This window comes from Talpa occidentalis, unplaced genomic scaffold, assembly GCF_014898055.3.
Source record: "Talpa occidentalis isolate TD23 unplaced genomic scaffold, MPIMG_talOcc4v2.1 talOcc4.11, whole genome shotgun sequence".
Classification (NCBI taxonomy): Eukaryota; Metazoa; Chordata; class Mammalia; order Eulipotyphla; family Talpidae; genus Talpa; species Talpa occidentalis.
This window is the reverse complement of record NW_023601104.1, coordinates 9,895,346-9,909,951: the sequence shown is the minus strand read 5'-3', so window position 1 is coordinate 9,909,951 and position 14,606 is coordinate 9,895,346. Positions and strand designations below refer to the sequence as shown.

The 14,606-nt window shown below is 40.5% G+C and overlaps 1 protein-coding gene across 2 annotated transcripts in view; it reads right to left on the bottom strand.

The window, feature by feature from the left end:
• Positions 1–14,606, bottom strand: part of EIF2AK4 (eukaryotic translation initiation factor 2 alpha kinase 4) — a 97,344-nt gene that overhangs the window by 35,967 nt on the left and 46,771 nt on the right. For both annotated transcript variants that reach the window (XM_037502196.2, XM_037502197.2), the window contains 9 exons: positions 14,085–14,497; positions 12,967–13,036; positions 10,543–10,626; positions 8,173–8,295; positions 6,177–6,281; positions 5,592–5,646; positions 4,761–4,840; positions 2,723–2,824; positions 1,393–1,446 (listed from right to left, as the gene is read on the bottom strand). In XM_037502196.2, coding sequence (XP_037358093.1) covers positions 1,393–1,446; positions 2,723–2,824; positions 4,761–4,840; positions 5,592–5,646; positions 6,177–6,281; positions 8,173–8,295; positions 10,543–10,626; positions 12,967–13,036; positions 14,085–14,497 — 1,086 coding nt within the window. The remainder of the gene's footprint in view (positions 1–1,392; positions 1,447–2,722; positions 2,825–4,760; positions 4,841–5,591; positions 5,647–6,176; positions 6,282–8,172; positions 8,296–10,542; positions 10,627–12,966; positions 13,037–14,084; positions 14,498–14,606) is intronic.

Below are 14,606 nucleotides of genomic sequence, written 5' to 3'. Positions count from 1 at the left end.
GACAGGAGAGGTCTGCCTCGCCATGTGGGTTTCTCCCTGGCCGGCCAGGGATTGAATTTGTGCTGCAGAGACTGCGGATTGCTTCATAGTGCAGTGTTAATCCCTTGCTCCACCAAGGAGGCCCTATAAGCATTTTCTATGCTGCCTGGTTTCAGACAAAGATTGTGATGTAGAAGGTGGTCGGGTTGTGGGTTTGTTGTTGTGGTTTTGGTACGAATTTGCACAGCCCAAATGCAAATGTTCAAAGAATATGTGATGATAGGAGACCAATCACTGTGAGAAATGTTTTATATAGCTGCTCTTGCGTTTGCAATTTAATAAATTTCCCATGTCACCATAGATGCCAATATCTGGAAATACTGAATAACACTAACCTTGTCATAGGCAATGGTTATGAAATGAACATTTACTCATGACATCCAGAAACACTGGCTGTTCAATCAAATGTTAACAGTTAACAAAAGAAGTAGAACCATCACTAAATGTTTCTCTAATAGTGCTTCACTCATGAAATAGATGAAGCAGAATAGGTCTCTATAGTCATAAATAAACATCATGTCAGACATACTAAATTATAGGATGTTAGTACTAATGTAAATATTAATTATTATTTACTAAGGTACAGACTACTCAATCCCTTTATTTTACAGGTGAGAAAAATAAAAGTCTAGAAAAATTAAGAGACTTATCTATTCAAGAACATAAGCAAGAAATAGCAAGTTGATGCAATGTTCTAGTACTAGTTAGGTTTCTAGTCTCAATAATTTAAATAAGGTTAAGAAATAAACTTCCAAATGACAAGAGTATTAACCATGAAAGCCTTCACCAAGGCTTTGATCCAGCACTAAGAAGAAAGGCACACCAGAATAATTCACTAAAATTATCCTTTCATACTGGCTGGAAGCCAATATTAATCTATGATATTATATACACACATACACATTCAGATATTTATGGTTTAGAGGAGAAATTATTTTTCTTTAAAAATCTGTAAAATCAGACTGTTCTAGACTTCCCTTTACAATCTGAGTTACTTCAACCACAAAACATAACAAAATGATAATTTTAAATTATGTTTTCCTTTTCTTAAAGTTCCAAGTTTTATCTAAATAATGAGCTATAAAAGCATTCTTTCTTCCAACAGCTAAACCTAGAGTCCAAATAGCACTTTCAAAAGCATAGTGAATCACATAAAAAGAACCCTGCAGTTTTGTTAATTTTCTATGCCAGCTCTTGCCAATTTTATGGTGTATTTCACGTCTAATAACATTTAAGTGCTTCATCTTTTGATATTTTTTTCCCTAGGACACAAGACAATGAGTGACAGAAGATTACTAATTGAAAAAGATGAAAAATAGTAATTAAAACCCAAGAATAAAGACAGAAAATTACCTGCTTTGTATGCTCTCCATCATCGAAGTCCTCTGGAAACTTAGGAGAAGCTGGCTAAAAGAATATTATATTTAAATCAGCAAGTGCTTGGCAGACTGCCATCATGAAAGCATTTATTCACTAGAGGTAACATAATCAAATACAGAAATGAAAATTTGCTAACAAGGGAAGAACTAGATGATACTTTTTGAAACCCAATGCCCATTCTTCCAAGTACCCACATATTATTTTAATACAAATTTTACCTAAGTGACAGCTTAGGTGACAGAAAGCACCTTACCTGAGGACAAATTAATTAAATATTTAGGTTTCAAAGAAATATAAAGTAGCTTTATTAAAACACACAGATAAAGACAAAAATAACAAACCACCAACATGAAGTAAAACGTTAACACAAAAACATCTACCTCCAAAAAAGTTCTCACCTTTTGGGTAAACAAGTTCTCGATCATAATGTTAACCTAACAGTTTAGATAATCTTGACATGAGGGAGCAAATATGAATTTGAGGATAAAGCAAGAGGCTTCAGCAAGGACATAAGCCCAGTCAAGGTGAGAACACAGTAATCACTTTATTCTCTTTTTTACTTTAGGAACATGTTGTCCACATCGTACTGGCATAAAGCAACTGTTTTCCAAAACATGTAGATTCTTAGAGTTACAGTGCACATGATTTAACCTAACAAATTCACCTGCTTTACTCTGTTCAAAAGAGAATGGCTCTCCCTGGTTCCTGCTTAGGAATATGTGTTTCAAAGTCACCCTCACCAAAACCTCACTCTGCACTTTCATCTTAACACTATTCCCAGTGGGTATCTTTGACCTCACACGCTGTAACGTCAGCCCATTAGTTGAACTAACCCAAGAACACAAATGGAAAATTCACTGGGGAAATATCAGCTGACATTTTTCCCAGGCCCTTTCAAAATTCTGGTCACGGCGGTATCCTTTAGGCATTGTTACACCGGGCCTATTCAGCTGCAAGTTTTTAATTTCTATAACTAAATATCCATTATCTTTATAACTTACTCCCACTGCTCTAACTGTACTGATACCATGAAAAACTCTGCTGTACAATCTCTTGATTTTAAATCTCTTAATTTCTAAAAAGTACCTATAACCTGGCAATTTCTCAAAACGAGGGAAAGTTTCCCAACATCAGAGGTCAGTAAACAGAGGTGGATTTCCACTTACTAAAAATATTAAAAATTATAGTTAGGATCACTTCTTTTATATTATAAATACCAGGAAAATGAACTGCACTGAATTCTGATGTTCCAGCTAAGATTCAGGCTATAGGAAATTGATGCCCCAAAACAGCTGATACATACATCTCTGAGTTGGTTGAGAACAAAGATCCTCTCTGAGGCGGTGATCATGGGGTGATAGGACATCTCAAAGAAGATAATTCCCAGGCTGAAGAGATCCACTTTCTGAGGAAAAATAATTAGATTTAGAGGACCTTGATAAATGTGTATTTTACCAGGGATTATTAGAATGAGCAATGTTGGCTGGAATAAAGTCTACCTAAGTGACAAACAAGTCACACAAGAAAAAGTTTGATTTGTTCTAAAAAAGTGATAAGTATAAGGTATGACTTCTCTCAATGTTTTCCTTGAAAAGTAATTAACTGATTTAGCTAATACATTGATAACCACTAGCCAAACACTGAGAATGACCACCCAAGAGCAAGGGCAACTGAGATTTGACAAAACAACTTGCTTTGCTTTGCATCTTTATTAATCATCTCAAAAATGGAACACAGACCAAAATCTGCATCTGACAGCAAAGTTCAGCTGTTGATTGGAAACCTAAACCAATGAGGATAGATGAGGATAGAAGAATAGAAGAAAGGCCCGTCAGAAAGAGCATGTGACTATGGACCTCCATGGTGGCCAAGGGGTTAGTATCAGCACTATCACCATAGACAGCCTGAGTTCAATCCCTGCCCAGGGAGCTAACCCACATGGCACAGCAGACCTCTCTGTCTCACCTGCTGTTCCCCTCAGCAGTGTGTTCCCATAAATCCACCTGTTCTGCTCCCTACTCTGTCTCTGGTGAATCCTCTCCATCCTCCCCCTCCCCTGGCACCCCAATTCTTCTATGCAAAAATAAATACAAATAAAAAAAAAAAAAAAAAAAGAAGAAGAAAGATCATGTGACTAACCCTAACAAAATATGGAAGTGCAATTAAAGAAGAAAAAGAGGAAGTCATAGCAAACAAAGTTCCAGGTAGGGAGCTGCAAACAGGCGGGTGTTTAGAAAGCAGAGTGCCTGAGACAGCTGAGCACAACCCAACTGAACAGATTATTCTAGGCAAATTGCACACAGGCACAGAAGCCACTTTCAAGAAAAACTCTTGAAAGAATTTGGGCTCAGGGATTAGTAGGAGACTTCCAACAATCATCAGCTACTTAAGTCCTAAAAACATTCATGTGGCATTTCTTACACACGTTGGCTATAGAAAATGTGGAACACACAGAAAAGTACCAATTTAAAGAGCAATCCCCCATAATCCCACTGCTCCGAGATACTTAATACTGCTGTCTCAGACATGCCCATCTTGCGGTTTTTCAGGTACATACACATATGTACCTACTGTGAAACTAGAACCATGCTATTGTTTGTAACTTTAATTCCCTTAAGATAATAACAATACTTTTCAATATTATCATATCATTTTCTAAAAACATGATTTTAACAACACACAGTATTTGAGTACATTGGAGTCCCAGTTGCCTAATTTTAAACACTTTATACTTTGTTGTTTTTAACTCTTATTATGCTTTGATGACCCAGGCATGCTCCAGCCCCCAACTTTGCATGGCTTGTCCCTTCTCCTTTATCCTAACAGTGATCCTCTTGGGAGGTATTTTCTACTCCGTCTATCTAAAGATTATGTTCCTTATTGTTCTCTGCTCACTAGGTTTCATTTCTTTTCTTTTTAGCCCTTCTTGGCATGTATAGTGATTATTTCTTTTATTTTTTATCTGTATCATGTTTCATCTACCAGTTCCCCAAGGACTAAAATAAGACATCTGTGTTATTACTCGACTATTCCCTATGGTTCCTGGGACCTGGCCCCAGACCAGGTTAACTCAAATCTTTTTTGGGTGGATGGAGGGACTATACAGTGCCAGCTTCAGTCACTGACACCAGATGTCAGTGGTTGAGCCCCAGATGTCCTGTTGAAGACCTAATAATCCCTCAATCCACTGTACATGTCGCTGTACATGGAGTTGAGTGTCTGTTCCTGACTATTTCAGCTGGTAACAAGAGCTGTGATCCTGTTGTTCTCAGAGTTAATCAGTTTTTCTCCTTGTGTTTACTACTCCTACTTTCCTTTTTCCTAAAGAGTTTCCCATTTACCTGATTGTACGTAGACTTGGTGCTTCCTTGGACCTCTGGGCTTACATACAAAGCTGTACCAACCATCCCAGTCAAATGACCTGTGTGGAAGAAGGCAGATGGAAAGCTTTCCAATAACACCAGGAAGAGATAAGAGATGAAGCAAATTTCTTATTTAAAAATATGGAAATAAATGACTTCTTGAGAGTAAGGTATGATCTGTGCACTGTTTATCCCTTTCAGAGGAAAAAGCAGAGTGAATTTTACCCCTAAGTCCTGTATGCCCATGAGGTCTGCTCCACACAGGTTGCCTCTGCTGCAGTTGTGAGGAGCAGGGCAGACAGGAAGATCCCGGATGGCCCAGGTCAGGACCCAACCTCATATGACCACTTGGAGTCAAAGTGCAACTGTATACCCAGAAGTGCTAATTATTCTAACAAAAACCTAATTTCTTAGAGTTCTAAAGAACAACTATTAGAGCAAAAAACATTTTCATAATATTGTCAATTTAGTGAATAATTATAACTTGCTTTAGAATAAAAATCTTTACAAATGAAAAAGATTTCAAATTAAGATACCTTATATGTTTCAATTACATAAAAATTTCCTAAAAGAGCAGATCTAAGTTAAGTGTTCTTATCTTATGATAAGTATTCTTATCACTAATAATGACAGGGCAGGAGGAAACTTTTGGAGGTAATGGATGTGTTTACAGCATATACTTTGGTGATGGTTTCCTGCGGCTGCATATATTCTAGACGTATAGCTTTTTGTAGGGAAAATAAGACAAAAGAAAAAAATTGTGGCCAGTTTTTAATTACACTAATTACATATACAGTCCCCTGGATTTACCTGAAGGATCTGATTTAATCAAGTGATCTATCGTATCGTCTTGTTTGCCATCAGCCTAAAAATACAAGTAAGCCAAGCATCAAATTAAAATGTTATATTACTCCACAGGAATGGCTTATCCATTTCTAAGTGAAGACTGACTGAAAAATACTAGACAGAAACCAGGATAATTATAATAATATTCTTGAGTTTCACATTTTTAAAATTTAGTTAGCCCACTAAAGCAGGGCTCACTGGAAACCAAATGAAATCGAGGAGGAGAGCCATTCACTACAGAACTCCTTCTTCATGGCACAAACCCCAGAAAGCCTTTACTTAGTTTAATAATCCAAAATAGTCAATTATTTCATGAATTATTATATGCCTTTGATGGAAATATCATTCACAAGCCAATAATTTTTTGCCCCTCACGTGGAAGGCACTGACTAAAATGCGTTCACAATTTCAAAGCCTAAACGATCATGGTCAGTCACCCCTCTCTCTTTCCCTCCAGACTTGTATAATTTCCTGGAGATTACACGGCAGAGTTCACAATTACCATTTGGGTCCACTTTCAGGCACAGTTCAATTTAAAAACATACTCACAGCAAAGGGTAGATGGTCTGTTGCCAAACCAAAATCACCTATTTTCACATGGTCATCAGAATCCAAAAAAATGTTCACAGGCTTCAAATCTCGGTGAATCATTCCCTGATGCAAGAGACACAGAAGCCAACAATTGTTTCCCAAGCACAATTTATGATTCTACCTGTTTCCTAATTTGAAGGGCCAACCTAATGATGAAAATCACAATGAGGTCTTCTCCCACACACCACACTGGCCAAGGCTGTACGGCCACTGCAGTCTCCACTATCCTGCCAATGACCTTGCCATCGTGTCCCAGTCTCCTTGCTGGTGGTCTTGACTGGGTCAAATCCAAATGGTTCCCTGTAGCATCCAAGGACCCCTCCATCAGGTTCACAACTATCTTTCTGCTACATCACAAAGCTTCTGCTCTTATCAACACACCATTTTCATTCCTTCTGTTATCTCTTTCTTTATACTAGTATCCCATGCCTGGGAAATTCTTGCTTTTCCCCATTTATTTGAATTATACCAGCATTCAAAGTGCCAACACATTCACGAAGCCTTCTACAATAACTCTAACAATTCAAGTTTGCATCCCCAGCACACTCAGTAGACACTCAATGATTGTGACATGAACACTGCTTTCTCCCCTTCTTAGAGGCATCCTCATAATGCTTATTGTTGCAGGTATTATATCCCAGGGAATTAAATGTAATGAAACACTTTAGTGTCTGACCTCTTTTACCATTACATGAAAGCAAATTTTGGCTCCCTCAAAAGACAAAAGACCCTTTCATATACAAAGGTTTGTCAGTTGTCTCTCTCTGTATTTCTAGTTATGGTACAGAGACAGATACCCCAAAACGGCCTTAACAAATACTAAGCAACTTAGATTGAGAAGAGCATACAGAGGGCATGGTTCTGAGGCCCTAGGGTGATATCACAGTAATAAAGTTTTAATGGCCGTCATAAGAACTGTTTTGTTTTGTTTTTTACATTGTAAAAGGTCACGTTTATTAGAAAAAGGAGAAAGGAAGAGAGAGGCATCTGCACAGCCACAGGCAGGCAGAGAGCTCTAGAATTCATTTTTACTTCTAACCTTGCAAATTCTGTTTCCACTGAATTATTTATAAACTAAACATGTGCAAATTACAGCCCTGGCTTTTTAGTATAAATATGGTACCTTATAAACATTATAAGATTAAAGAAAATTGAGGCAAAGGAAAAAACATATTTATGCTGGCTAATGCATTAGATAATTCCATTTAAAAATGTAAGCAGTGTTCTATCCTGAAGCTCAGCCCATTACTGTTTACATTGTAAAGACAATTTCTAGTTTTACAATGACATTTTATACACATAGCAAGCTGTGTTACTCAGAATCTCATCTGGATCCTTGCTAGAAGATGTTCCCAGTTATGCTCCCAAGAAGGGCAGCACTAAGTCTGTTAAAATCAAATAACCTGGCATTTACTAATCACACTCTCCCTTTATTCTAAACCACATATTCAAACTCACATATGTTCAAGTATTTCCTCCTAACCTAGATGTTGTCAAACTGTAAAGTGCTAGAGAGTAAGGATTTTAGGTTTTGGGGGGTCACACAAGCTCTGTGACAACCACTCCACTCCACAGCAATAGCACACACACAGCCATGGCAAGATATAGACAAGCAACATGCAATCTTCTTGTGATTTTTAAAAAACATTTTAAAAGAAGTAAAAGACACTCTTAGTTCACAGGTCATCTGAAAGCAGGTAGAGGCCTGGATTTTTTCCATAGTTTGCCAACACCTGTCCTAGCCTTCAGTGTTTTCTTTGAACTTTGAAACTTTGCACTATTTTCTTCTCTTTAGATATGCTGTTCTATTTCCCATAAAAATAGGTATCAGTAGACCCATAATTTCCCCTCTATTTCTGCTTTTCTCCAGTCGTCCAATATTTGAAATATTTTATTCACTGTAAGTTTTATATCATTGTAAATTCAAATATATATAAAATGTTATCAGGTTTACTTTTTCATGGATGTAAGCCAACCCATCCAGAATCTCTCGAAACAGCCTCCAGAGTCGGGTGGTGTCCTGATACAGGCCCTGGTCAATGGTGTCACGTAGTGTGCTCTTTTCGCAGTACTCCATCTGCAGATGAGAACAAACCAGGCAGGAATGGATTTGATTACAGTTTCAGTTAAGGAGGAAAACCGCAATGAACGTAGCTCTCCATTTCAAAGCACATGTTATGGATTTTAAATAGTTAAGGGAAAGGCTTGGTTTTTTTCTTTAAGACTGAAAAAAGAAACCAGCAGCATTAAAATCAAACAAACAAACAAACAAAAACCTGAGGGGACAGATGCATAATTTTAGCACCCCAACATCACTAATTTTATTTTTTATGTTATTGCTCATTTAAAAAAAGGACTTGTTTAAAACTCTTGCCACAAATATGAATAAACTGAGAAGTAAAATTTTATTTTTTGGTTTTACAAGATTGTTTCCAAACCTAATTTTCCATTTAATTAAGGGCTAATTATTCTAACGCCATCATAAGCCTTTCTCATTTGTAGATACAACTAATGACAATGGCTTTGAAGACCAGAGAGCAAAACATCAACATTAAAACAGTCACGAAAAGGGCTCTTTCTCCTCCCTTTGTAAGTTTATTAATGCACCAGAAGCAATGTCATACCATTTAATATTTTTTTAAGATTTATTTTTAATCAACAGGTAACCATAGACTAGAGACATTCTGTAGGGAAGGAGGAGGAAGAAGGATCAAGACAGGGGTGGGAAGAGCACAAGGGACTATGATGATGGTGCATGGGTGAATTGGTGGTGGGAATTTCACGGGGAAATCATACATTGTACAAAAATGAAGGATAATGTAATAAATATATATATAAATAAAATGAAATTCTATAAAGACATTTTTATTTGTTTATCTGTAGAAGAACTGGGGTGTAGGCCAGAGGTGGAGGGGTGAGAGGATTCACCAAGGACAGAGTGGAGAGCAGAACAGGAGAATCTACTGAAATGCACTGCTGAGGGGAGCAGCAGGCAAGACTGGGCTCTGCCATGTGGGTCAGCTCCCTGGCTGTGGGGGGGATCAAACTCATGCTGCAGTGGCTGGCGATAGCTTGATAGGGCTGAGACTTTAACCCCTGCGCCACCAAGGAGGCCCCTCATTTAAATCTTAAATCAACATGTAGCATTTGATTTCTGAATATAGCCTATATATATATTCCCAACCAGTGCCAGAGATGAGAATTCTCAGGAAGAAAGATTTTATTGTTTTAAGAGAAAGGAACAACTTCTACCTTCTCATGTTCAGAATAACCACCTACAAATGCTGACATTCAACAGGCCTCACAAGGGCCTTCGACTTCTACAACACGATCTTACTGCCCTTTGGATGCATCTCCGCTATGGACTTCCATTTCATCATAATTATACAGAGAGTAATGGCACATGGTAGATAACTTAATAATTAGTGAATTAGGTGACAAACGCATTATCAAGTAGATGAGTGGTACTTTAAAGATATTATTTTAGGGAATACCTACAATAAGCTCCAACGCCAGGAAAGCACCTAACTATTGAAATGCTACAGTTTGAGGGTTCCTTCTTCTGTACAGCACTTTATTTCACATTTCAGGACCTGCCTACTTGCAGACATGACTGAAAATACTAATAATGACGGCTGGCCCTACTCAATTGGGGCAGGGGCAAGTTTTCCCTTTTGGTTTGTGACTGTCTGCCTGCTGGCAGAGCTCTCCGCTACCCAGGACACTGCCCTCGTGCATGCGAGCAGGCAGAAGTCCCTCACTGGGACTGGTTTGCCTATGGTTCCTGTCAGCCAGAGATTCTGGAACTAACTAGTCACTTTGGCTACAGCCATGTCAGTGTTTCTTCTGAACAAACAATTCTTCCAGCACGTTGTATCTTATTTGTTCAGATTCAGCCTGTAGGACAAAGTGAAGTTTCTGTACACACAGACTGGTGTCTATGGAACTCAGATATGGTTCTAATATGTCACATACATTACTCCTTTATTCTTCCCAAGTCACTGAAACAGCAACTATTATTTCATTTAGAGATAGAAACGCGAGGCATAGAATTTTGTAGAACTCTGCCTGAGTTCACACAGCTGTGGCCGGTGGATAAAGGATGTGAACTTGCATAGTCTGAGTCCAGAGCCCATAACCACTGCCCTGTAACATCTCCTGCTGTGGTACAGGAAGGGCTAATTTCAAGGCTGAGGCAAAGGGGCTGCACACTGTCCCTTTGGTGGTGCCAGTGAGCCCTCTTAAGCTCATTGTCTTGCTCTAGTCGCCTATAACATACCCAAAAACAACTCCAGGGAGTTGCTATGTCACTATGCTGCCTTACCTGGATATATAAGTAGTGCACAGCTGCCGTGGTCACTGATGGCTCATTTTCATTGCAAGTGTTCTTTCCATTGTAGTCTCCATCCTAACCGAGAGGAACATAGAAGAAACCAAAATGGAGGCTGAAATTAGACAAGATCCTCGCTATCATCAAATTATCCGTGCCCACCCGCACCACATACATGCCCATCCTGTTGCTTTACCAGGGAGGTCAGTGAGCAGAACACAACCACTGTCCTTTAGATGCTTAAGTATTCAAAAGGCAATTTTACTACCACCAGAACCCACTGTATGGTTTACAGGTCTATACTGTACAGAACAGTGATGGGGAAAACAGGCGAGTTTTAAAGGTGTGCAATGTAAAGAAAGATACATTAAGTCAATTTTTACCACTGATGTTTCTATGCATAAGAAGGGCAGAAGGCATATAGGCTAATAGAGTTAGGCTTCAGTCTTACTGGAATGCCTTTGTTAGGAGGTAGGCTCCTGTTTGTTAACAGACTAGAAATCCATCTTTAGCAAAAACAATTTAAATGTGGTCATATTACCAAAGGACATTCTGCCCACTGGGTTACACTCCAGAAGAACAAGCACTCAGTGCTGCCTACACTGACCGGTCCTATAACTATTCTTCCACAAGGCTAATCTGTCTGCTAATTTTCTTTCTAATTCATGGTTCCTTTTTAAAAGATTGTTTTTTCTGCTAATAGATGCACTTAAGTACTTTCTCCCATTCTTCCTCTAAGTATGGAAAAAGCATTAGACTGTTTTTCATTAACAGTTGTGTGTGTGTGTGTGTGTGTGTGTGTGTGTAAGAATTTTTAACATTTTTCCTTTGTCAAAACAACAATAACAAAAACAAAAAACCCTGCATTAGAAACAATCAGGTTCTACTCTTGAATCATTTATATTCTCTGGGGATTATCTGCAGGAGATTATTACTTTCTCGGAGGTTTCTCTTCATTAATTAGAATGCCTGTGGGATGTTGCTCTTAACTGAGTAAAACCAGGATTGTAAATTTGGTGCCCCCGTAATAATTAAATGCATAACTAAAGCTAAAACCAAAACAGTAATTTAGGTTCTCATGCTATTATTCCTGGTTAAATTTTTAATTTATCAATTTAAACGGAGAGGAATTTAAGATGATTTTAACACAAAAGGGAAGTGCTAACAAAAACCACTGACTAATTCACTTAAATCTCCTTCAAATTCAACTCGACTACTTATCTAACAGAGTCTACATGTATACTTTTCTTAATCTACTATAATGAACCCCAATACCTGCTTGAGTAATTATTTTTTTTATTCCTGGTAATAAAATAACTGCATTCAACCATCAGTTGTAAAATGTTTCTCTGCAGTAACAGCCAAGACCCCTAGTGATTAAAAAGATTAAAACTGAACTCCATTCACCAACACAGTGGGGCTCTGCTGGCCTGGATAGAGGACCATCTAGAATAGAGCGAGGCCCAAAGTCTGTGGCAGTCTTTCAAGCTTTTCTGACCTTGATCCACAAAAAGAAATGGATTTCACATCACACCCAGGAGACATACTTCTGAGAGACAAGTTCCACAAAGAGTTACTTATGATGCATTTGGTGTTCTATAATTTTCTGTATATCATTAAAAATAAAATTGGTTGTGATCCTCAAAACTGATTTCATAACCTTTTACAGGATCATGACTTATAGTGTAGAAACACTGTTTAAGATTGGTTTATGAAAATACCAATGCTTATTCCCAACCAGTGGGAATAAGCTTATTCCCCAATGTCTTAGAGGAACATTCCCCAATGTCCCCAATAACCAATGCTTATTCCCCAAGTCTTAGAGGAAACATTTTCATTAAAAAAAAAAATTAACAACTGAAAAACTCACAGCATATCAATTTGCTCCATTCTTCTAAAAGTAGACTTGTTTTTGGATAAATTAAGATCTATAAACAAATGTATGAGTAGCAAGTATTTCAAAGAATTGTATTTAACAATGGACAGTTTCTATATTTGCATTATCAAATCAAGGCTTTTACTATGTTACCTGTTTTTTCTTTAACATATTTTAAGATTTATTTTATTTATTCATGTATAGAAGAACTGAGGTGTAGGCCAGAGGTGGGGAGGGGGTGTTGGGTGGTTGTGTAAGAGTATTCACCAGAGACAGAGTGGGGAGCAGAACAGGCAGATCTACTGAGCTACACAGCTGAGGGGAGTAGGGGGTGAGAGAGGAGAGGTCTGCTGCGCCATGTGGGTAGCTCCCTGGCCAGGGATGAACTCAGTGCGCAGTGGTAAGAGTGTGATAGTGCTGAGACTTAACCCCAATGCCACCAAGGAGGCCCCTGCCTGGGCTTTTTTAACACCAAACATTAGTTTTCGTACATACCCACCCCTACATAATTAACATGGCATAATTTCTATTTATATATTTACCTGATTTTGACTTTTACTGTTGTCATCTTCATTGTCAAAGATGATATCACTTTCAGAATCTGAAGCAGGTCTTAAAAAGAGAAATGGGAAACTACTATAGAAACTAAAATCCTTGTCATAATCCAATAGCTGAAAGTTATGATAAACTTTATCTAACTGTATACACCAAAACCAGGAAAATAAATAACCACAGTGGGTTCTGAGATGCATAAATTTTGGCTTAGGATCATAATGAATGGTTTGGGAACCCTTTTTAGAACTGCAGTTGGCCCGATGTCAAGATTCCAAATAAAATCATAGATGTTCTACACAGCTAGAAGCCCTTATTTGAAAGAATGCTCTTTTAAATGTATTAAATGCTCTTTTAAATGTATTAATTTTTCCTTTCTTCAGGGCTTGAACTTTTGAAGAGAGTGAAAAATAAAGCCCTTTACATTGGATTTGGATACTCTCCAAAAATGGGTTTCATATATATATATACGCACACACATATATATATATATATTTTTTTTTTTTTTTCTTAACATGGTGGAACAGGGCTGGGTTTCTAACCGAATCCCCTTCCCCAGGCGTGGGTGGGCACTGCCAGGTGGGTGTGTGGAGCGGGGCACTGCCAGTGGGTGCGCAGAGCGGGGCACTGCCAGGTGGGTGCGCGGAGTGGGCACCGCCAGGGGTGTGCCTGGAGCGGGGCACTGCCGGAGGAGGGGTAGGGGGGTGGGTGCGGAGCGAGGCACTGCGGGGGGAGGGGGGAGGGGGTTGCGGAGCGCGACACCACCAGGGGGTGTGCAGAGCGGGGCACTGCCAGGGTGTGCGTGGAGCAGGGCACCACCAGGGGGGTGTGCGGAGAGGGGCACTGCTTGGGGGGGGTGTGCGCGGAGCGGGGCACTGCCGGGGGGGGGGGGGTGCGGAGCAGGGCACCTCCTGGGGGGATGCGGAGCGGGCACCGCAGAGGGCGGGGGGGGGGGGCGGAGCTGGGCACTGCGGGGGGGGGGGGGGGGGGGTATGTGTAGCGGGACACAGCCAGGGGGCGCGGGGCGGGCACCGCCAGGGGCGGGTGCAGAGCGGGCACCGCCGGGGTAGGGGGTGTGGGGGGTGCGGAGCGGGCGGCCAGCTCTTACAGGAAGGACTGCGAGAAGACCCCGCCATGCTCATCCTCCTCGTCGTCGCTGCTGGAGTCTGCGCCCGCCGCGGGGAAGCGGGCGCTGGCCGAGCGCTCGCCCGACGTGCTCCACTCCACCGAGCTGCTGAGGAGCGGCGGCGGGGCGGCGGCCTCGATGCTGTTGGGGCTGTCCGAGTAGCTGTCGCCGGCCTTGAGCGCGGGCCAGGCTTGTCCGTGCTGGGCCTGAGGCTCCGTATTCCCGGGCGGCCGCTCGTGCTTCTCAATCCAGGCGTTGTAGTAGCGCACGATGTTCTCATGGTGCAGGCGCGACAGCAGGGTCACCTCGCCCTTGATCCTGCGGAAGTGCTTGCTGGCGGGGTTGATGGGGATGCGCTTCACCGCGTAGCAGCAGCCGTCCAGCTTGTTCTGCACCTGCCTCCCGGAAGGAGAAGGGCCCCGGGGTGGTGAGCGCACCCACGGACTGGCCTTGTACCGCGGACTGCATCCCTCTCCAAGGCGAAGCCCGAGTGCTGAGTGACAC